Source organism: Meles meles, chromosome 3 (genome assembly GCF_922984935.1).
Source record: "Meles meles chromosome 3, mMelMel3.1 paternal haplotype, whole genome shotgun sequence".
Lineage (NCBI taxonomy): Eukaryota > Metazoa > Chordata > Mammalia > Carnivora > Mustelidae > Meles > Meles meles.
The window spans coordinates 119089019-119111028 of NC_060068.1; the positions used below are offsets into that span (position 1 = coordinate 119089019).

The 22010-nt window shown below is 53.7% G+C and overlaps 1 protein-coding gene across 2 annotated transcripts; it reads left to right on the forward strand.

Moving 5' to 3' along the window:
* The first annotated feature begins 209 nt into the window (after nucleotides 1-209).
* Nucleotides 210-20245, forward strand: CLTB (clathrin light chain B). Of its 2 annotated transcripts, XM_046000433.1 has the most exons (6): nucleotides 210-558; nucleotides 6264-6310; nucleotides 14523-14640; nucleotides 14888-14999; nucleotides 16857-16910; nucleotides 19790-20245. In XM_046000433.1, the coding sequence occupies exons 1-6, from the start codon at nucleotides 372-374 to the stop codon at nucleotides 19959-19961; spliced, it is 690 nt and encodes a 229-aa protein (XP_045856389.1). In that variant the 5' UTR covers nucleotides 210-371; the 3' UTR covers nucleotides 19962-20245. The 2 variants fall into 2 exon arrangements, with proteins under 2 accessions (XP_045856389.1, XP_045856391.1); XM_046000435.1 differs by lacking the exon at nucleotides 16857-16910 and having other exon boundaries at nucleotides 217-558.
* The last annotated feature ends 1765 nt before the right edge of the window (nucleotides 20246-22010 follow it).

Genomic DNA, 22010 nt, shown 5'->3' on the forward strand with positions numbered 1-22010 from the left:
CGCTGTGTCTCATCCTGGTGTCCTGGCAAAGAGCTGCCCCGGCCTCCGGGTCCCCCGGGCTGCGCCGCCGTTCTGCTGCCGCCCTCCTGTGGCCGCTGCGAGGCGACCTCCGGCCGCGCTGCGGGCCCCCTCCCTTGGCCGGTGACATCACCGCATTCCCGTCCCGGCTCCTCCCGCCTGCAGCTGCAGTGACAGGCGAGCCGGGCCCGGTGGCGAGAGGAAGTGTGGGGCCGCCGCGCCGAGCCCGTCCCAGCCGAGGCCGGCTCCCCGGGCGGCTCGGGTGACAGTGTCGCGGCCGCCGGGCGCAGCGCGGGGCACGCGCCGGGCAGAGCCGAGCGCCAGGAGGACGCTTCAGTAGAGACGCGGGGAAAATGGCTGATGACTTTGGCTTCTTCTCGTCGTCGGAGAGCGGGGCCCACGAGGCGGCCGAGGAGGACCCGGCGGCTGCCTTCCTGGCCCAGCAGGAGAGTGAGATCGCGGGCATAGAGAATGACGAGGGCTTCGGGGCACCTGCCGGCAGCCATGGGGGCCTAGCGCAGCCCGGACCCACGAGTGGGGGTGAGTCAGTGCAGGGGCCTGGGAACTGGGGGCCCTGGGGCTCGCACCCGGGTACCTGGCGGCGCAGACCCGGCCTCAGGGCCCCGCGGGGGAGTGAAAAGGGCCTGGTGTGGCCGGTCAGGTGCAGGCCTGGGGCTGCGTGTGTTTGAGAGGGACCTGGTGGAAATGGGGAGGAATCTTCTTGGAGAGCTTCATCTGAGGCCCTGCCTGGGGCTGTGAACCCCGTGGCTCTGCGCATAGGAATTTGTCATGACATTTCAACCCAGGGCCAGTTCCACCACTGCCTGGCTCCGAAATACAACACAGTCCAGCTCTAGAGTCCCTCCCCAGCCGCCCGTCGGTCTGGTCGTCCCAGGCCCCCAGCTAAGCCCTGTTGGTCGTCCCAGGCCCCCAGCTAAGCCCTGTGGGTATGGGCAGAGCCACAGACCTCCCAGCCCCTCAGTTTTAGCTCTTTCCTACAGCTGGCAAAGCAGGGGACACTGGGTGCTCCAAGAGCTCACAAATTTGGGGGACCACCTGCATCCTGCTGGACTAGGCACTTTATTTACATTTAGTCACTTCATATGCATTATTAAACCCATTTCAGAGAAGGCAAAACCGAGGCTCATAGGGTACACTACTGAAGCAACTAGTAAGTGGGCAGTGAGGATTTAACCTGTTTCTGTCAGACCGGAAACTCAGTCTCCTCTTGACCACACTGTCTTCCATATGCCTGGCTCTGGGTTAGAGACCAAGGCGGGGGGCAGGGGCACAGATGACCTCAGTTAGATGTTGTCCTGCCCTCCTGGGGTTTCTAACTGTCCATTAATGGTTGTCTAAAGGTGGTCCAGGGCTACTGTGGCTAGCTTTAGATCCGTGTTCAGGGCCTGCTCCCTGTGATAGCATGTTTATCAAGGATTTTCCTGTTCTGGTTCTGGCTTGAAAGGACAGTTTCTTAAAATATTTAGTTAAAGAGTAGATACCTTCATGGGTGCGCCCCAAACAGCCTGTGCTTCTTGTTAATGTTGTCGTTTTGGTGGGTGTTTATGGGCCTGTTGGAATGAGTGATAGCTTACATATTAAAAAAAAAAAAGTTTATAAGTTAGGTTCCTTATAGTCATATTTGTATTTATTCAACTTTTATTGAGTGCCTACTGTGTGCCAGGACCCCTGGGGATACAGAAATGAATATGACAGTTTCTGTGGCTTGAGGAGTTTGATGTATCTTTATATCCCTTGATATAAGACATGTAACAAGTGTGGGCACCTGGGTGGCTCAGTCAGTTAGGCATCTGCCTTTGGCTCAGTCATAATCCCGGAGTCCTGGGATCAAGCCCTGTGTTGGGTTCACTGCTCAGTGGGGAGCCTGCTTCTCCCTCTCCCTCTGCCTGCTGCTCCCCCTGCTTCTGCTCTCTCTCTCTTTCTCTCTGTGTCAAATACATAAATAAAATCTTAAAAAAAGAAAAGAAATGTAACAAGCTTTTTGTAACATCTAAGAAACTGGAGGCCCAGAAAGCCTGAGTGTCTTACTCAAAGCCACACAGCCATGAGTGACGGATCTGGGACTTGAGCCTAGCCTTCCCAACTCAGGGCCCCATACTCTTTCAAACACTGTAACAGTCACCCTAGGAGGTGATGGGCTGGAGGGGTGGCTTTTGCTACCCAAGCAAGCCAGAAGTGGAGGGCTTCTGTGGTCAGCACAGATCTGCACACATCCCAGGGAATTCAGAGGAAACGCCGGCCTCTAGTCATTATTCACTAGTCCGTACCGCCTTTGTGAAACCACCAGCTTTCTTGGTCTAGCTTGGCCTGGAGGAGGCCCCACTGAGAAGGACTGATACCAGAAGCCCTTGAGAGAGAAGGGCAGGTAGAGCTTAGGCTGAGCACAGTCAGAAGCATCTGGGAGTTTGAGCAGGTTGTGGCCTCTCCCAGGACAGTGGGGTTCCAGGGGGTGACAGCCTAGATGGGAGTTTCCCTCTGTGGCAGGATTGGCCCCAGACCACAGAGGGTAGGGGGAGAAGCAGAGACATGGCCCTCTGAAGGTCTTCCAGACCTATACCTGCTGAAGCTGCCAAAGTTCAGGGTCAGGGAGGTATTACAAGATGGTGGCTCAGTAGGTGGCCAGACAGGATGGAACTGATCTGACCTACCTAGGCCTTGAGGGTGCTGAGCAAGTAATCTTCCTTGACCAGTGGTGAATGCCAGAAGCTCAGATGGGGTGGAGAGACAGTGCCTTGGCCTGCTGGGAGCTGGGAGAAGCTGGCTTCCGGAGCTGCTGCCCATCAACACAGATGAGTCTGTTCTCCTAGACGATGCTCCCGTGCCAAGTATCCCCCTATGGGGCTCCCTGCTACACCAGGGTGCAGGGAAGAGATGTCTGGTCTAGATCAGAGCCTGAGCCGCATTGAATCTCTCCTCTGGAGCTGCATCTGGGGCCAGTCAAAGCAATGGACACTTTGTTTCCATTCATCAGCCTTGGGGAGGGCCTAGCAGGTTTACATTTTCACACCCAGATTTCTGGGCCCCAGCCTGGCTCTGCCTCTGACTTGCCCAGTCAGTTCCTGGCAAGCCTGTTTCCCCTGCTGGGGAAAGCTCCCAGGAATGTTCTGGACCCTGTCTACCCTTGTTCCCAAAAGGGGTCAGGAATCCGAGGGAAGCAACGCCCACGGGGTTATCCGTGGCACTTGTATCTGCCGCGGTCCTGTTCTGCAGGCCTCTGACTGTGGACGTGTGATTGTAAATGTGCAATAATCAGAAAGCACTGTGGGAACAGATACTCGACTCTATGTGTGGGTAGGTGTGGATTCTCAAAGCGGCTGAGATTTCATCTCTAGAGGAATGTCCACAGGACTGAGAAACCGAGGCAGAGAGACTTTCTGAAGACCAGGGGAGACACCGAGACTGTGGACCAGGGGCCCAAGACTGGTCCGGTCAGAATGGGGTGGGGTGGGGCAGCTTGCACGTCAGGAAGGCCAGGCGTCCCACCTGGCACATCATCGTGAATGGACACTGATAATTTCAGGCCCTGAGGAGGTGCCCCAGGAGAAGAAGCCCCTTTGCAGATGTTGCCACTAAAAATCCCATGGTGCCCCCCTTCACCCCCTGACTCAGAGACCAGGCCGCCTGTGCAGGAGTAACCCCAGCTGAGTGAGCAGGGATGACAGGAGACATAGTTGGTCAAAATCAATCACTGTTTGAAAATTTCTATCAACCGGGGATAATTTCCATTAGATTAAGGATCCCTCCCTTCAGTCCCCAGGCCGAAATCAGTGTAACTCCTACTCACAGCCCTATCTGGCTGGAAAAGGGGTGCTTGTCCGTCTGTCGGAAGCTCATGTCGCTTCCTGTGGCTCTTTGCTGGGAGGCATCACGGTTTCTGAGAGGCCTTAGGCAGGCTTCCAGGTCACGGTAGACTCCCAAAGAGGTGTCATCGTCCATTTAGCCAGCATGCCCTGCTCACCTGTTCTGCACAGGAGCCCTTAGGAACTGAATAGGATACAGAACCCGGCTTGATAGGGAGTGTATGACCCTTGGGAGGTCACAGATAATTGCCTAAGAGGGTGGGGAAATGCTGTGCCATATTGTGGGATATCCCAGAGGTGAGGCCTTTCTTCAGGGCCTGGAGAAGCAGGGGAAGTAATGGAGGGCTTCCCAGAGGAGATGACTTGTGAAGTGGGTCTTGAAAAATAACTGACTCCAAAAGAGCGTTGGAGTGTTGAGAGAGAAGGAGAACAAAATGCATGGGGAGCAGACTGGTGTGTTTGGGGAAGGAGAAAACCAGAATAGGTTGTTGTTGTTGCTAAAGAGTTTTTTAAATTTATGTATTTGACAGAGAGATAGAGAGAGCCAGAGACCACAAGCAGGGGGAGCAGCAGGCAGAGGGAGAAGCTGGCTCCCCGCTGTGCGAGGAGCCCCATGTGGGACTCGAGCCTAGGATGCTGGGATCATGACCTGAACCGAAAGCAGGCACTTAACCAACTGAGCCACCCAGGCACCCCCCAGAATAGTTTGTTTTTTTTTGGTTTTTTTTTTTTACGATTTATTTATTTACTAAAGAGAGAGAACATGAACGCTTAGCAGGGAGTGGCAGAGGGAGAGAGAGTCTCAAGCAGACTGTGCCCTGAGCACAGAGCGGGATGTTGGGCTTGATGTGCTCAATCTCACGACCCCATGATCATGACCCCAGCCAAAACCAAGAGTTGAATGCCCAACCGACTGCACCCCTGAGCCGTCCCCAGGATAGCTGGTGAGAGGGACTTGTGGGAAGCAAGGCAGGAAAATGGGCAGGGCCAAGGGGTAGAGGTTCTCACGTGCTATGGTCTGAGGTTTGGTGTACTCATTCAACAAGTATTTATTGAGCCCAGCTATGTGCCAGGCACTGTTTCCGATGCTGGGCACTAGCACTGGGTGAAACCAAGTCCCTGCCCCTCACGAGGGGCCATTCAAGTGGGGAGGATAGATAGTAAGCCCCTACACAAAGAAGCATACCAGCCAGTGGTAAGTACTATAGAGAAACACTGCAAGGGTGGGAGGGAGGGTCCCAGAGCGGCAGGTGTCCCAGAGGGTCTGGGGAGGCCTCTGCTGAGACAAGGTTTGAGCAGAGGCAGAAAGGAGTGAGGGAACAGCCCACATGGTGTGGGTAGGAAGGCCTTCCAGGCCGAGGGAAAGTACCTGCTGGTCCCCAAGGCAGGAGCCGACCCTAAAGGCCACTGTGGTCCGTGGGAAATGGGTTTCTTTTCGGCTTGCTGCAGTGACATAGGTAGCTGTACGCTTTACAAAATATCAGTGCTGGTGGCTGGTTTGAAAGAGGGCTGGGAGAGGGCGAAGATGGAGTCAGGGAGGCCTGTGAGTGGATAAACGCCGTCCGTTCTTTTTCTGCTGCATTTATCCATGTTTGTTTAACACATACATTTCCGAGCTCTTACTGAGTAGCGGGCGCTGGGTACCCGTCTGGAAAGGACAGTGGTGAGGAGCAAGGACCCAGGTCTGGCCTTCTAGGTGTCTGCCACTAGCAGGGTAGACTGACTGGACAGGGGACAGAAAGCAGAGGGCAACTTGGAGGGTCACTGTTGCAGCAAAAGCCACAGGAATTTGTGACTAATCAGCTGTCAGGGAAAAGGGACCGGGAGGAGTTATTGTTGAGGGCATAAGAAAATCCTTTTGGGAGGAGCAGAGGGAGGAAAAATAGGCCAGGTGCTGCCTGGTGGGGGCTGCCGTTCCTGCTCTCCCAGGCGGAGCAATTGCTCGAGGCACCGCAGGGACAGGCAGCAGCGCGCTAGGCCCCTCTCCATAGCACACGCAGACACCGCCCTGAGCCGACAGCCCTCTGCGGGCTCACTGGGCCCAGGCTCCACGCACAGTCAGGCCATTCCTAGCCATGGCCAAGCGTGAATCACTTTCAGGTAGGTGAGGGGCTGTTACTGGCTGGGTGGCTGTTGGGAATCACCTAGCCTCTCTGAGCCTCAATTCCAGTATCTGTAAAATGGGTAGATAACTTCATCACAGAGTAGTGGTGAAAATCACATGTGACAATGGCTGTGAGAAGGCTTTGTGAACAGTCACGGCTTGAGTCCAGCTTATTTATGTATCCAGTATGTCTACATGGGGAGCGGGTGTTATGACACGCCTGGACATAGACGGAGGTTGGCTGGGGCACTAACGTAGGACCGTCTGTGTTTGCTTTAAACTGCACAATGAGTAATGCCATTTCTTTGTTCTCTTTCCAGCTGGTTCTGAGGACTTGGGGACCACAGTCAATGGAGACGTGTTTCAGGTAAGCAAGATCCTGCCGTAGCAGTGGTAGGGACTGACAGCTGGGACTTGCTAACTTATGGCCCCATCACTGGTAGTATTAGGGCTCCAGGTTATTCTGTTCTGCATTGGAATGGGAACATAGGCAAGGGTTTTGACATGTTTTCTTTTCTTTTCTTTTCTCTTCTTTCTCTCTCTTCTTCCTTCCTTCCTTCCTTCTCTCTCCCTTTCTCTCTTTCTTTTCCTTCCTTCCTTTCTTCCTTCCTTCCTTCCTCCCTTCATTCCTTCCTTTCTTCCTCCCTCTCCTGTTATGTAGGGGAAAGGCACAAAGAATAAGGACCACTATAGACTGGGACTGATGGCGTGTGGTCTCAGGTTGCCCATGGTGATGTCTCGCAGGGAGAGAGAAAGTGGCCCAGAGTGGCATGCATGCCACTGGTGGGAAGCAGAACTGAGTGGCCATGTCCGAGCATTTTAAGTGGGCAGGCTTTTGATCCAGAGATTCCACTTAGAATCTTCCCTAGGGAAAGAATTAGCCAAGGACTCCCAGATTTTTGTGGGATTATTTACAATAGCAGACAGACTATGTGGTGAGCATAGCATGACATACACAGAAGTTGAGTCACTATGTCCCTCATGCAATTAATGTAACATTGTATGTGAACTGTATCCAAATAAAAAGGTAAAAAAAAAAAAACAACAACCCAAAACCAGACAAACTGCAATGACTTAAGTATCCAGTGTCAAGGGCCTGGGCCGATAAATTGGAAAACCGCACTATTATTCAAAAGAGCAATCAGAGCTTTCAGTATTGACGTGAAAAGATGCCCACGATATAGCAAGTGGAAAAGTCCCTTGCAGAATAACTTACACAGTTTTTTACTTTTATTTTATTTTTATTTTTTTAAGATTTATTTATTGATTTGTCAGAGAGAGAGAGAGAGAGAGCGAGCACAAGCAGGCAGAGTGGCAGGCAGAGGCAGAGAGAGAAGCAGGCTCCCCGCTGAGCAAGGAGCCTGATGTGGGACTCGATCCCAGAACCCTGGGATCATGACCTGAGCCGAAGGCAGCGGCTTAACCAACTGAGCCACCCAGGCATCCCATTTTTATTTTTTATTGGGCCAGTTTTTTATTTTAGAAAAATGTTTGCGCAAAATCTCTGAAAGGATGTGCCCCAGCTGTTAACAATGGTTAAGAGTGGTTAGCCCCCAGGTTGGGGTGGGGAGGGGTGAGATAAGAAAAGGAAAAGGCTTTTACTTTCACTGGATTGTTTTAAAATTCCTCATAATGATCTTATACTACCCCCCCACCCCAACACACACAACTCCTAGTAAGGCTGTTTCTAGTTAAATTACTTCTATCTGGGGGCGCCTGGGTGGCTCAGTGGTTTAAGCTGCTGCCTTCGGCTCAGGTCATGATCTCAGGGTCCTGGGATCGAGTCCCGCATCGGGCTCTCTGCTTGGCAGGGAGCCTGCTTCCTCCTCTCTCTCTCTCTCTCTCTGCCTGCCTCTCTCTCTACTTGTGATCTCTGTCTGTCAAATAAATAAATAAAATCTTTAAAAAAAAAAGAGAGAAGAGGCACAAAGACCTCACTCTCTGCAAAAAAAAAAAAAAAAAAAAAAAAAAAAAAAATTACTTCTATCTGTACCCACCTCCTCCTTCCCCACATTCCTACACAAATGGATTTAAGAGTCCTTACACTGGGAGACCTTGGACCACAGATGGCATCCTAGGATCCTGCAGACAAAACAGTCTCCCCCTCCCCCATGCTTGGGCAGCATGAAGTCTTCACTGGATGAGACTTACTTCCCACTGGACTGGGCAGAAGACCCTTGACGCCTGGGGCTGCAGCTTCAGGATCTCCCGAGCCCCACCCCATCGAGGAGCTGGCCTCCCAAGTCCTCAGTGGGGAATAAACAATACTTTCTTATGTAAGAGGGCTAGGCTGGTACCTTACACGGGGAACCTAGCCAAGTCCCGTTTCTGGAAAATTACTCAACTATCAGCAAGCTAGAAAAGTCAGTCTCCAAGACTTCGGGGGCTTTGTGTCTCCTTGGGCCTGAGAGCACCCGGTAAGCAGTGTTTACTTCTCTACAGTCCGGTAGATCATGGAGACCTGGGCAGCCCCTATCCTGGGCACACTCAGAAGGACTTCACTTGACCCAGAAGGTCTATATCCTAAAGTGGACCTGGACCTGGAGGTACACTTAGAACTGCAGAAATATCTAGAACACTGTGATCAACCTAGTTTCCCCTTTCTGTAGCTAAGGATCTTGAGGCTTCTTCGACCCTGACCCCCCCTCCCCCGCCGCCAGCCTCATTTTGTATTTGGTAGATACAGGGAACCCCGTGCCTCCTTTCCAGTGTCAGTGGGAACTCTTATTCTCACTGCTACTCATAACCCACGTGTGTTTATTTGCAAATCATTCCACTCCATGCCATCCTAGAATCCTTACAGGCAGGGGAGGGGTCAAGAATGAGGTGAGTCACTCGGGAACTTAGTGATCAAGCTCAAGTTCTCTTAGATCTCCTGCCCCTGATCTGGTGCCCTCTGTCCCACCCCTTGGCTGGAACTGGCCAGCCACAGCAGCTGGATCTTTCATAGAAAGTCCCTGCAGACTTTTGTAGGATTGACTGTAGACCAGGGTCTGGTTTGTGCTGCCAGAGGTGGGTGGGGGGAAGCCTTGCGTGGACATGCCAGCACTTTCAAGGGTCTTGGGCAGAGCTTTCTTGCTACATTTCTTATTCTATCCTGGCAACCTCTGGGCCGCAAGGGGGTTCAGCTATAACCCTGGTCCTCGAGTTGTAAGGGTAAGTCTGCCTACACCTATTCCAGTCCCATCTGGCATTGCCAGGGACAGGGATAGAAAGCCCCTGCAGGCCTCCCTCCCCCTGCACAAACTCTCTCTCCCCCCACGCATTGCCATCATCCCCCTCTGAGCTACTTAGGGGAATCAACAGCGCAGCTTAGCTTTAGCTGGACAATCCCAAAGACGGATATGCCTCATCCTCCTGGCTGTCTCTGGAGCCGCCAGCCTGCCCCACGGAGGCTCTCATGGTTGTGTCCAGCAGAGGGGTCCCCCAGGAGGGGGGGTGCTAGGGAATTGGAGCAAGATAAGCCTGGCCTGACTGTAGCCTTTTGGTCCCAACCATTCCTGCCCCCTTCCCTGTTGAGCTTGGGGACTGAGGGGAGAGGGGGCGCAGTGCTCAGAGCATTCCTGCAGCCCCTGGGGAGCCCGCCTGGGCTGCCAGACTGTAGCTGACCAGCTTTCCTCTCTGGGGCACTGAGTGATTCAAGAGGAGCCCTGCTGTGGCCCCTGACCTCAGTGCTCACTGGCAGGGGCTGGGGCAGGAAAATGAGTCCAGCGGGGCCAAAGAAGAGGAGCCAGCAAACCGCTTCTCAGGACTCCGTGCACCACCCACACGGCTGTGCTGCTGTGCTCTTCCTAGCCCGGCTGCAACTCCGCCCAGCGGGGTGGCCGGGCCTGCTGGGGGGGGGGGGGTTTACTGGGCAAACGGTGAGCCGCACAGCCCCGCGAGCCCTCCCCGGGCTCGAAGGAGCCCGTCCTCTGCAGCTTAACAGCCGACCCCACTTCTCACTCCCATTTAATAGGCGATGAGACACAGGAGCCCAGGGAAAGGACTTCTCAGAGGTCACCCATCCACTGAGTGGCAGGAGGGGACCTAAAGCCCAGACCCTCTGATGCTGCTTGTGGTGGGCTTTACAGACAGCCGCTGGGCCCCTTCATTTCGTCAGCTCCCAAGACGTGAGTGCCGCGCACTGTGCTCGGTGGATGTAGGCAAATCCCCCATTGTCCTCAAAGAGCTGGCTTCTGACAGAGGACAGAGCCCTGGACAGAACTGATAGTAGTGCAGGAAGGTAAGGGCTCGGATGCAGGGGTGGTATCAGGAGCTAGGCGTCTGAGTTCTTAACAATGTGTCAGGCATCACCCAGGAGCTCTCCGCGGATGCGCTCATTTCATCCTCCCAGCACCCCCATGATGGAGATTCCGTCTTTACCCCCATCTCACAGACCAAGAGGAGGATGCCCAGGGAGCTTTCATAGCTCGCTGTCGTTCCGCAGCAGGGCAGAGCTGGGACTTGAACTGGGATCCTGCTCCAGGTGCCGCACTCACTCACTCAGCGTGTGCCACCGGGAGAGGCTGCTGGAAGTGGGTTTCCAGGATGCCCAGGGGCACATGGGTGTTCTTGGCTGGTAGGAAAGCACGCGCAAAGGTACAGAGGGTCACAGGCACTCTCTGTGGACCTGGCCTGGGGCCAGTGGAGTGCTGGGGGATCCCAGAGAGGCCAAAGCCTTGGGGCTTATGTGATGCGAGCGGAGGACCCCTCACCCCTACCGGCCTCGCGGGGCACAGCTACCATGCAGAGCCTCTTAGTGGGCCCTGCTGCCGATGTGCAGGTAGGGGAGGCCCATCTAGCTTGGCCAAGCTTCACACCCTGGGCCTTGGGCATGGCTGCCTCTGGGTACCGTGTGCTTGAAACTACACTGAGCAGTGCTCGGGGATGGGTGGTGCCCTTGGATGTGCTGCTCCAGGGCCCAGGAGAAGCACCCATGGGGGTCCAAGTGGCTCCTTGAGGCTGCCCCCACACCCAGGCTGGGGTGCTGTGGTGGGCTGTGGCAGAAGAGTCTGGAGTGAACCAGAAGGCCCGGGCTTCAGTTTCTGGCTCTTCCCAACCAGAAGGGCTACTCTCAGACTGCCCTCTGAGTTGATTTCTCACTTGTCAAAAGGGGATTAGAGGCCCTGCCCTGCTGTCCCCCACTGGCTGCTGGGAAAGGTGCTCTGCCACCCAGGGAAGCTTCTTCTAAGTTCCTGGCCATGCTTCTCAGTGAGCTGAGGGGTGGTAGTGTGTGGGTGTGAGACATGGGGGATGCGGCAGGGGACACTTGGAGGAGCAGGCACCCTCTCTGATCTTGGGGAAGTAGACTTATCAGGGAGCCAGAGAGTGTGTCACAAACCACACGACACAGAAGTGACTTTGGTCCCTGCTGCTATGTGGCCAGTATGTTTCACATCCTGGAATTCAGTTGGAGTCTCAGTGTTGCCAGTTCCCAGGCCGGTGACCTTGGGACTCTGGAGCTAGACTTTACCTATAAAACACTGATGATAAAACCCATCATGCAGGGTTGTAAAGATCAAAGAGAACTGTTTAATTGTGATTTCTCTGCAAGTTTTAAAGCACTATAACCTGGGCATCTTAATTTTAGGGTAAGCTTTATAGGGATGGTGGGCCGGAAGGATACCAGTGTGACCAAACTCCCGCCAAAGAGACCCTTCTCCAGCCCACATACCCCACCCCTTTCCCTCCCACACCTGGAAACATCGCTGTACTCAAGAGTTTCCCACGGGGTGCCTGGGTGGCTCAGTGGGTTAAACCTCTGCTTTCGGCTCAGGTCATGATCCCCGGGGTCCTGGGATTGAGCCCTGCATGGAGCTCTCTCTGCTCAGCAGGGAGCCTGCTTCCCTTCCTCTCTCTCTCTGCCTGCCTCTCTGCCTACTTGTGATCTCTATCTGTCCAATAAATAAATAAAATCTTTAATTAAAAAAAAAAAGAGTTTCCCAAAGAAACAGGCCCCCCGGGTCCTTAGGCTTCCAGTCTGGTCTTTCCTGGTGTCTTCCCGCCCTACTCTGCCCCAGACTAGAATGACCTTGTGCCCGGTCTTTAGCTGGCTTGTTTTATAGCATGTACCCTAGCCATGGTCCTCGCTTGTGAGAGACATTTCCTGCCAGACTCCCCGGGGACAGGTGGTCTCGTTCATCCATGGCCCAAGCCTGAGCAGATGCTAATTCATTCAAGAAATGTTCTAGAGATCCTCCTACAGCCATTCCTTCCCTGTTCTAGATACTATACAAAGACAGGTGGTCTCAGTCCTTATGGGGCTCCTTACTTGTGGCTGGTCGGGGGAGGTCAGTGGAGACAGAGAGTAAACATGTAAACAAGTCATTTCAGATAGTCAGAAGTGCCACGAAGAACATGAAACATAGCCCCTTAATAAACACATATACACAGAAGTAACTGCCGTTGTCTGCAGATGGGACATCCTATAGGATGCGCCCCCTCCCCCCCCCCCCCCCCCCCCCCCCCCCGGTGGCCTGGCCTCAGGACAGGGTTGTTCCCGGAAGGGAGCAGGGTGGGGCACCCTCATAGTCAGTGACCAACTTGGGTTCTCCCGATTAGAGCCTTGGAAGGGCCCCTTGGGTGTGGTGAGAGACTGTCTGAATTGAAGTGTAGTGCTGTGCCAGAAAGAATAGGGCGGTGCTCCAACCCTCCCACCCAGGGGTGGGCCTGACCCCAGAGACGTGCCAGGCTACCCGCCCTGCCCTGGGCCCATCCTTCCCTCTGCCCGGAGACAGCTGGAGACAGCAATCCTCCCATTCCCGCTGTGTGCTCCTTCACCGGGCTGCCCACACTCCTTTGGACAGGCATTTACCCAGCACATCTGGCTCCAGGGGTATGCATCTATGAAGCTACTGCTTACTGAGCACTGGTGTGTGCCAAGGACAGTGGGGAGCATCCCTGGGCGGAGGGCGGCACCAGACACTGTCTTGTGGGGAGAGGATATTAAACACCAATGTTCCTGACTTTTTTTTTAAGATTTTTTTTTTTTTTATTCATTTGTGAGAGAGCACAAGTTGGGGGGAGGGGGCAAAGTGAAAGGGAGAGGGAGAAGCAGACTCCCCTTTCAGCAGGGAGCCTGATGCGGGCTCGATCCGAGGCCCCTAGGATGCTGACCTAAGCCGAAGGCAGATGCTTAACCCACCGAGCCAGCCCTCGGTCCCTGTTGCTGACAGTTTTGATGAGGTATTGAAGGAGGAGCACAGGGAGTGGTGAAAGGATGGGGCAGGGGTTCAGAGACTATAAATGAGGCCCTGCTCTGCCCACCAGGAGCTCCTGGTCCAGCAGGGAGACTCGAGCAGAGCGTGAAGGCTGTAACAGAAGCACAGAGAAGAAGGAGTGTGAAATCTGCCGAGGGGGGGTGGATATCCTAGAGCTGGCAACTCTAGACGGTAGAAGATTTCATCAGCTGCAAAAGGGAGGGGAGGGCAACAATTGCAGCTAAAGCAGGAGGAGCCAGAGGCTTGGGGCTGCAGGAGTGTGTAGGGTGTGTGCAGACTGGAATGTGTAGGGGCGGAGTGTCGGGAGGGTGGGGTGGCAGGAGATGGGGCTGAACTGGGAAGGGCCCATGGCTTTGCAAGACCAGAGGGGAGTCACAGCCTTGCTGGGTTGAGCTCTTAGTCCCCAGAACTTGGTAGTGCCTAGCTCTGGCAGGGCAGCCCAGGGAAGTGGGCAGAGCCCTGGCCTGGGAGTCAGAGACCTGGACACGGGCCACGACATCATGCCATCACTCCTGGCCTCAGTTTCCTCCCCTTGAAGATGAGAATGAATAATGATAATAATTCTAGCTACCACTCACGGAGCCATCACTCCACACCAGGCCCGCTTCTAGATGTCCTACAAAGACGGTCCTGTTGAACCCTCAGAACAGCTCTTAGAGGTGGTTTTATTATTATTCTCATTTGGGGATGAGAAGACTGAGGCTCAGCAAGGTGGAGCAACTTGTCCCTGGTATACGGGCATCTAGTCAGCTGTGGAGGTGGGATGTGGACCCAGACCGTCTGCCTGCAGTCTCAGCCGTGGCCATCCTGCCTGTCCCAGGGCTGCTCACTCACCTAGCAGATGTTCATTGAGTGTCTTCTGTGTGCCAGGCTGAACAAAGGGGACATGGCGATGAGCAGGCTAGACAAGGACCCTGCTGTCATGAAGGTAGACAGTGGACCAGCAAACATAAAGTGAGGTCATTTCAGACTGTGTAAGTGTTAGCGGGTTAATAAGACAGCAACAGAGACTTTAAGAACAGTAACACGAGGGACTCACTGTGTGCCAAGAAGTGTACAAGGTTCTTTATATATTCAAATTCCTTGCCTCCTCCTATCAGCGTGAAGGGGTGGCTGCTCTTACCGAGCCTGGAGCCTGCTTCCTGACCAGGTGAGGCACACAGAGGCCCTGTCACTCGCCCAGGTCCTCCATGGGGGAGCGTTGTTGGCAAAGGGCACAGCAAATAGAAAGGTGGGGTACGGTCCCAGGAGGTAGCAGGTGGGAGGCTGTTGGAGCCGGCTGAGGCAGCCACACGTTGGGGGTATCCAGTGCTCAGGCAGCAGTGGCAAGAGGGCGGGTGCACAGGCTGTGCACGCTGCTGTGTGTTTGTGCCCTAGGAGGCCAACGGTCCAGCAGATGGCTATGCGGCGATTGCCCAGGCTGACAGACTGACTCAGGAACCCGAGAGCATCCGCAAGTGGAGAGAGGAGCAGAGGAAACGGCTGCAGGAGCTGGGTAAGGGCAGGCCTGAGGCTGGGAGTGGCTCCCAGCTGGGTTGGCTGTTTGGGACATGTGGGACTGGGGCAGCCTTAGGGTACAGGGTCACCCCCCTGGCCCCCTGCTCACACTGCCTTAATATGGGTATTGGGTGAGCATGGGCCCTGAGGCTGCCTGCCAGGGGCTGAGGGGAGGACTAGCCAGGACAGCTGGGCCCTCACATTCCTCTGGAAAGCTGCCACTTACTCTCCTGTTGGGGTCACAGATGCTGCCTCCAAGGTGACAGAACAGGAGTGGCGGGAGAAAGCCAAGAAGGACCTGGAGGAGTGGAACCAGCGTCAGAGTGAACAAGTCGAGAAGAACAAGATCAACAACCGGTGAGAGGCGCTATGGGGACATGAGAGGCGCTGTGGGGACACGAGGGGACTATGAAGACATGAGGCCATGTGGACAGTAAGGGAAGTTATGGAATGGGGACTGTCTTGTGGATGGGTGATTTGGGGGCAAGAACATAGAGGCAAGAGGGGCGCCTGGGTGGCTCAGTGGTTTAAGGCTCTGCCTTCAGCTCAGGTCATGATCTCAGGGTCTTGGGATCGAGCCCCGCATCAGGCTCTCTGCTCAGTGGGGAGCCTGTTTCTCCCTGCCTCTCTGCCTACTTGTGACCTCTCTCTCTGTCAAATAAATAAATAAAATATTAAAAAAAAAAAACAAAAAAAACATAGAGGTAAGAGAAGCTGAACCCCTAAGGGTTGCTTCCTCAGTTGCCTGTGGAGTTCAGAGCCCTCCAGAGGCGGGACACTGTTGAGCTGTCATCTCAGCATGACAGAGAGAAGCAAGTTCTGCGGTCAGCAGAAGAGGTCTCAGGACCCCGGCATGGGAGCCAGGCTGCCCGGGGCCCCACAGTTAGTGTCACAGAAAGCACAGGCCTGGCCGGGAGGGAAGAACCAACCCCGGCACAGGATTTTACTGCTTGTAGAAGTGGCAACACTTCAACCCAGAGAGGCTAAAGAATAAAAGGAAGTTGGTGGCCTGTATGACCCGAAAAGGCCAGGGATGGGCCTGCAGGACTAGACTTGGGGGCTCAGACGATGTCAACTGGCACTCACTTTTACTGTCTCTCAACGCTGCTTTCCTCTCTTATCTGGAATAGAACAGGGGGCTGGGGGGGACAGATGGCCACCATCAGCTCCAGGCTTCTGCTATACTCTTTTGGCAAACTCTGTGAAAATAGCGTCTTGCTCCCAATGGTTCCACTGGAATCCTCGACCTGACCCTCACTGGTTTGGTGTGGGTCTTGTGCCCATCCCTGAGACATACCGGGCGAGGGACTCTCTAATGGATCCAGCCTGGGCAATGGTGCCATTTCCTGGGTTGTGCATGGGGTCAGTCTCACCCAAACCCCAGGGGCTGAAGTGGGGCCAGCCTGATCCTGCCAAAGGCAATGAGGTTGCCCTTCCTGGGAGGAAGGGGCTGGATGCTGGGCAGGCAAAGACAGTGGATGCCCACCAGAGAGCAATTTCAGGGAAATGGTCTCAGACCACTTCTGAAACCCTGGCCAGCTGCTTTGCCTTTGGAACTGTGTCCTTCGAGGTAGTTGGCTGGCCTGGGAAGGCAAGGCTGGCCCTGGGAAGCTGTGGGCCAGGCTCTGGGTTGGGACCGGGGAGACTGATTGGGGAAGGATGTAGTCTGTATCCTTAAAGAGCTCAGAGGAGAGAAGCACACACGTGCACGTGAACTCGCCAGTAGGACTTTCTACAGGAAGGCTATGGAAGCAGGGGGTGTGGGTGGGGGAGGGACCTCTGTGTCTAGGACCTGAGCTTTGAAGGATGACTGGAAGTTCATTAGGGCAGTCTTGGACGAGGGTGTTCTAGACCAGGGACCAGCATAATGTGAAAAGCTGTTGTCTTGGGCACTGGGGAGTGGTAGGAGAAAAGGCAGCAATGAGGAGTCCCATGGGGAGGGCCTCCAATAATGGTATTGGACAGATGGGGGTTGGAGCCTTGGAAGGCTTGTGAACAGGAGAAGTAACATGATCAGGGCAGTTTTAGAAAAGGTGTTCAAGCTGGCCCAGAATCCGTGCTCTCCTTTCCGGGTCATGGATGACTGCTGAGACTCACAGGACTATGCTTCCTAACGCTCTCCAACTGGAAATACTAATGCTGTCTCCTTTCTCTTTAACCCTCTGCCTGTCTGACTGCCATCTGTCTTCCCCCACCTAACCCTTTCCCCTCAAGGATCGCTGACAAAGCATTCTACCAGCAGCCAGATGCTGATATCATCGGCTATGTGTACGTGTCTTCTTTGCTCCTCTGTCAGGGGGAGTGGGAGAGGGCAGGGGCCCCTGTGTATGCTTTGAGTGTCCTACTCGTGGGGTATAAATGAGTGTGGCCAGGCGGGGAGCAGGGGGCGGGGATGGGGCAAAGATCAGAGCAGGAGGTAGTACAGGCACCCACCTTCACCCCTGTCGCTGCAGCAAGTGTTTATTGAGGATCTATTCCGTCTGAAGTCAGCTTTGCTGAATCAAAGCAGAGCAAAGAAAAAGAATGCACTGGCTATCTCAGGTGGGAGGGGCAAATGGCAAACAGCCCAGATCCGTCCTTCTGAGATGCCTCTTAGGGTTGGGAGGTGGGGTTGAAGGAGTCTTTTGTTGAACAAAATATCGAGTGCCAGAGGCATAAAGAAGAGAGGCTCCCCCAAATAACCCCCGTATTCTACTCCTGCCCCCAATGCACTGCTCCTCCTCAAAGCCTCAGGCCAAATTTGGTGACCAGACCCTGCCTAGACCATGGTGGGCCCCTCTCTCCTGTTCCTGTTTTGGGGGCTAGCCAAGACTATGCCTAATCTGGATCTGAGATGGCAGATGGGGCCCCCGTTGATGGGTGGTTGACAGCCTGAGGGTACGTTGGGATGGTGAAGGGGAAGGAAAAGCAGGGATGAATGAGTGATGCCCGCCACGGGTGCATGTGCCAAGTATTTGGTGTCCCTCACTCTGGGGTCACCCTCAGCAGGCCTCTGATGCTGTCTAGGCTGGCATTTCTCTCGCAGGGCACAGGGCCCACCAGAGAAACAGCCTCGTGTTCCTTCCTTCTGTCCACTGTCCCATCTGTCCAGTACTTAGTGGGACTTGCCCAATGCCAGTCTGTGTTGGAACAGGAATAAGACATGCCCTGTCCCCACAAGTCGCTCATGGTCAGGACAGCATTGTCCTAAGGGCCGTGTGGAAGGACACACTGAGGCCTGCGGGGGGAGCCAGGGCAGGCTTCAGAGAGGCAGGCCCTTCAGCTGGACCTTACAGTGTGAGAAGGGATGAGCTTGGTGGTGATGGTGGAAAGAGGGCAGGGACAGCCTCTCTGAGTGGGGCGTGGGGCCATGGGGATGGCCGGGACTGAGGACAGGTCAGCTTGGGGCTAGTTGCAAAATGCCTGTTGGGCGAGGTGGGCCAGCTGGGGCTCGATCCTGAAGGCAGTCAAGATCTACGGGAGGCTTCTGACGGAAGAGTCAGGGTGACCGGAATATCGGAGCTGGGGAATACGCTATATGGGGGATTCAGTGCTCTCGCTGCACTTGAGGAAATACCACCTGGGGGGTCCTGTAGAGGGGAAGAGCCTGGACCAGTGCTTCTCAGACTTTTCTGTCCCCTAAAATCACAGGGGGACCTTATTCAAAGGAGATTGGGATTCAGTAGGGCTGAGGTGAGGCCTTGAGTCTGCATTTCTAATGAGCTCCGTGGTGAGGCCAATACCACTGGTCCATGCATCACACTGAACAAGCAGGTTAGAGGACAGTCTCCTACTGATCTAGCAGGGATGGCTCCTAAGACAGCACCCTTCATCCCACCGGTCATCCAGCTCCACACAGTGCTTTACTCTTTCCCAAGCCTGCACACACCTTGCCACTCTGTGAGATTCTCAGGCTGGTGAGACAGATCAGCAAGGCAGAAGCTCTGCTCCTCTCTCTACAGGTCAGGAAATGAGGACGCAGAGAGAAAGGAAGATCAGCAGGCGGTGGCCAGGTCACACACCCCCACCCCCAGGGCCAGCTCATCCTTGGCACAGCCTGTGGGGATCACTGGGAGAGCTCCCTGCCTGGCATATGGCAGAGCTGATCCTGCTTGATACACAGAAGGGGCCATAAGGAGAATGGGGCTTTCCAGGGACCCTTGCTGGCCAAAGAGGACACAGACCCAGCCCTCTTCATGGAAGATATTTTAATTGTTTTCCTCTTAATGAGTCCCGCATTTGGGTTTGCACTCTACATTCTATTTCTCCATTGTTCCTTAATCAGTGGCTTTTATAACTGTCCACCAGAACTACTGATGAAGAAACCCCCAGTTTTCAGCCTAACCTTATTCCAACCAAAAGCAGATACTTCCATGGAGCATTCCCCAGGCTGTGGCTCCACGGAGATGAGTCATTCCGGGCTAAAAAGAGTGCTATAGTCAAATATACTTGGAATGTGGTGGATTCTGTCTGCATCTTACAGTCTGCCTGGGAGGCTCGGGGTGCACCCTGGCACATTAGAGGCTTTGGAAGTTTTGCTTTGAAGATCCTCTTTAACTGAATTTTCCATGTGTATTTGACCACAACCCTTTTCCGGAGAACACTTACAGGGTCCACAAGGCAATGCTGAATCAGGTACTTCAGTTAGTAAGGTGGTTAGTTAATGTCCTACCTCTGCTAAGTTTTTGGAAATGTTTAAAATAGCTAGGTACTGCGTTAGTTCCTCCAAGGGTCTTTAGGTGTTGGGATCCCCAGGTTGGGAACTCTGGCTGGAGAGGTAATGAACAGAGTGCTAGGCTGGGCAGGGGTAGGGGAGAGTGAAGAGGCTACCGTAGCTAGGCTGGCAAGGGAAGATCATTCTGAGAAGGTGAGGCCTGCACTCAGACTTGAATGAAAAGAAGTGACAAGCTATGAGCAGGTCTGGCGGAAAGCATTCCATGGAGAGGTGACAGCAAGTGCAAAGGCCCTGAGGCAGAACCAGAGTAGGCTTCCTCTGATGCCAGGGCTGTTCCTGGGGGCCTGAGGTCACAGGGCACAGGGCTAAGAACTCTGGATAGACTACCTCAGAGTAGGCCAGGCAAAGCAGCCTTCCTCAGTGGGAGCAGAACATCACTGATTCAGGGGAAAGGCAGACAGCAATGAAACCTCTGTCCTGTCTCTTCCTACAGGGCATCTGAGGAGGCTTTCGTGAAGGAATCCAAGGAGGAGACACCAGGCACAGAGTGGGAGAAGGTGGCTCAGCTCTGTGACTTCAACCCCAAGAGCAGCAAGCAATGCAAAGATGTGTCCCGCCTGCGCTCGGTGCTCATGTCCCTGAAGCAGACACCGCTGTCCCGCTAGGTGCCTGTCACAAGCATGGCCACAAAGCATGGGCTGGGCCTGGGCACAGGAGGAGCAGCTGCTTCGGCCAGGGTTGGGGGACAGCGCCTCCAGCAGCTGCTACATACAGCCTATCTGTTCCTCCCCATCTCCCAGGGCTGGGAAGGGGAACCCTCCCCACTCTCACCCCATTCCCTCCTGGCCCTGTGGCCCAGCCCCTCACACCTCCTCTCAGTCCACAAAATTGTGACTGTCCCTCCTGATGTATTTTTTTTTTTTTCTTGGCTTAAAGGGTGTGTTGTTAACTCTTTTTACACTTATTTATTATCATTCTCATTTCTCTGGAAGCCATAACTGGTGTCAGGGCTGTTTGTGCTTAGAATTTTTCCCAGCTTCATGGCCTTGAGAGACGGTGAAGCTAGCCTCCTGGAAACCGTCCCAGCTGGAAGTAGGTGTCCCAACTTGTGTATGTCTGTTGCCTCCCTCTCCAGGAAGAAAGACAACCTCTAGTGGAATGCTTTTGCAAACTTGATCCTTTCTGATCTTTGAATAAGCCTGTGAGGTAGGGACTCTATTGTCGTCATCACATAGCCATGGATACCAAGGCTCCCAGAGAGTAAGAAGGTTTAAGTGGGAGGAAAGAGGCAAGACCAGAGGTTCCGTGTGGTGGCTCCGTCTAAGCCTGGGTCAAGGCTGGTGAAGGTTGCTGCTGCCAAACTCCTTTCCTTGGGTCTGGCCAGTACCCTCTGGATGTGGAAGGCTCTTTGCTTTCCTTCCTTCAGATAGCTGTCCCCCCTTATAGATTTGGGATAAATACTCAGTGACCATACCTTCTTCAGCAACCTCTACTGAGGTTAAACAGGCTGTGTTTAAGTCACTGTGACCTGTACAATGTTTAAAAAGATTTGAGTAACTGCCAACTGTCTTTATTTTATTAGAGCTGCCATAACAAAGTACCACAGTGTCTGGCACAGAACAACAGAAATTTATTGTCTCACTATTCTGGAGGTCTGAAGTCCAAAATCAAAGTGTCAGCAGGGCCACAGTCCATCTGAAGGCACTAGGGAAGGATCTGTTGTACAGGCTTCTCTCCTAGCTTCTGGCAGCCTCGGGCATTCTTTGACTCGTAGGTGCATCTCTACAATCCTGAGTTGATCTTCATATCATCTATGCAGTCTATCTTTATGTCTAAATTTCCCCTTTTTATAAGGAAACCAGCCAGAATGGATTAAGGCCTACCTTAATGACCTCATTCTAACTTAATTACCACTGTAAAGACCCTATGTCTTTTTTTTTTTTTTAAGATTTATTTTTTTGACAGATAGAGATTACAAGTAGGCAGAGAGGCAGGCAGAGAGAGAGAGGAGGAAGCAGGCTCCCAGCCAAGCAGAGAGCCCGATGCGGGGCTCGATCCCAGGACCCTGGGATCATGACCTGAGCCAAAGGCAGAGGCTTTAACCCGCTGAGCCACCCAGGCGCCCCCTTTTTTTTTTTTTTTTTTGACAGAGACACAGCGAGAGAGGGAACACATGCAGAGGGAGTGGGAGAGGGTAAAGCAGGCCTCCCGTCAAGCAGGGAGCCTGACGTGGGGTTCGATCCCAGGACCCCGGGATCATGACCCGAGCCAAAGGCAGCCACTTAACCACTGAGCCACCCAGGGGCCCCAAAGACCCTATTTCTAAATAAGATCACATTCTGAGATACTGGGTTAGGACTTCAACATATCTTTTTTAGGGGAATACAATAACACCACCAGCTAAAAATAATGGCCTTCCTCTTTAGAAGTGCCATAGTCCTCCCCCCTTCCTATCGAGTCCTTGAAGCCATCACCACAATGTTCTGCTTCACATTTATAATCTCTGTCTTACAACTGAGAGACCATAATGGGAGCAAGAAACTTAGCGGGACCCTACCCATACACTTCTCCACTTAGAAAGCTAGAGGGTGTTAGGGGGCCCAAAAAGTGAGTGTGTCTTCCTTACTTCCTCTTTCTTTTCTGGCAGCTTGCAGCTGTTGTTGAAATTGATGGAGTCACACATGGAAGGAAACTGGGTCCCGAATCAACACTTT

Coding starts and splice junctions, on each gene's coding strand:
- CLTB (XM_046000433.1), top strand. CDS start 372: ATGGCTGATGACTTTGGCTTCTTCTCGTCGTCGGAGAGCGGGGCCCAC. Junction 559..6,263: donor GCCCGGACCCACGAGTGGGG/GTGAGTCAGTGC, acceptor TTCTCTTTCCAG/CTGGTTCTGAGGACTTGGGG. Junction 6,311..14,522: donor TCAATGGAGACGTGTTTCAG/GTAAGCAAGATC, acceptor TTTGTGCCCTAG/GAGGCCAACGGTCCAGCAGA.